General features: G+C 44.9%; 1 protein-coding gene across 1 annotated transcript; it reads left to right on the top strand.

Annotated features, from left to right (window-relative positions):
- Positions 1 to 3: 3 nt before the first annotated feature.
- LOC104800061 (vacuolar-sorting receptor 3-like) lies at positions 4 to 402 on the top strand (the record flags this gene model as incomplete). Its single annotated transcript, XM_010522764.1, has 1 exon — positions 4 to 402. A coding segment is annotated over one exon (399 nt), but the record flags the coding sequence as incomplete, so codon positions are not given.
- Positions 403 to 408: the final 6 nt, after the last annotated feature.

Raw genomic sequence — 408 nt, 5'->3', positions numbered from 1 at the left:
AGCAATGATGAGTGTGGAGTCAAATGTGACATGATGATGCAGTTTGTGAAGGATTTCAAGGGTGCAGCCCAGATTCTCGAGAAAGGCGGTTACTCTCAGTTCACACCTCATTACATTACTTGGTATTGTCCGCAGGCTTTCACGTTGAGCAGACAGTGCAAGTCCCAGTGTATCAACAAGGGACGATACTGTGCTCCTGATCCGGAACAAGATTTCAGCTCAGGTTACGATGGAAAAGATGTGGTTATGGAAAACTTGAGGCAGCTCTGTGTTTACAAGGTGGCAAATGAAAGTGGAAAACCCTGGATTTGGTGGGACTATGTCACTGATTTCCAGATCAGATGCCCCATGAAGGAAAAGAAATACAACAAGGATTGTGCTGATTCTGTTATCAAATCTCTTGGTGGG

The sequence above is a fragment of the Tarenaya hassleriana genome, unplaced genomic scaffold (genome assembly GCF_000463585.1).
Source record: "Tarenaya hassleriana unplaced genomic scaffold, ASM46358v1 Cleome6408, whole genome shotgun sequence".
Lineage (NCBI taxonomy): Eukaryota > Viridiplantae > Streptophyta > Magnoliopsida > Brassicales > Cleomaceae > Tarenaya > Tarenaya hassleriana.
Note: the sequence above shows the minus strand (reverse complement) of the source record. Positions and strands in the feature narration are given on the sequence as shown.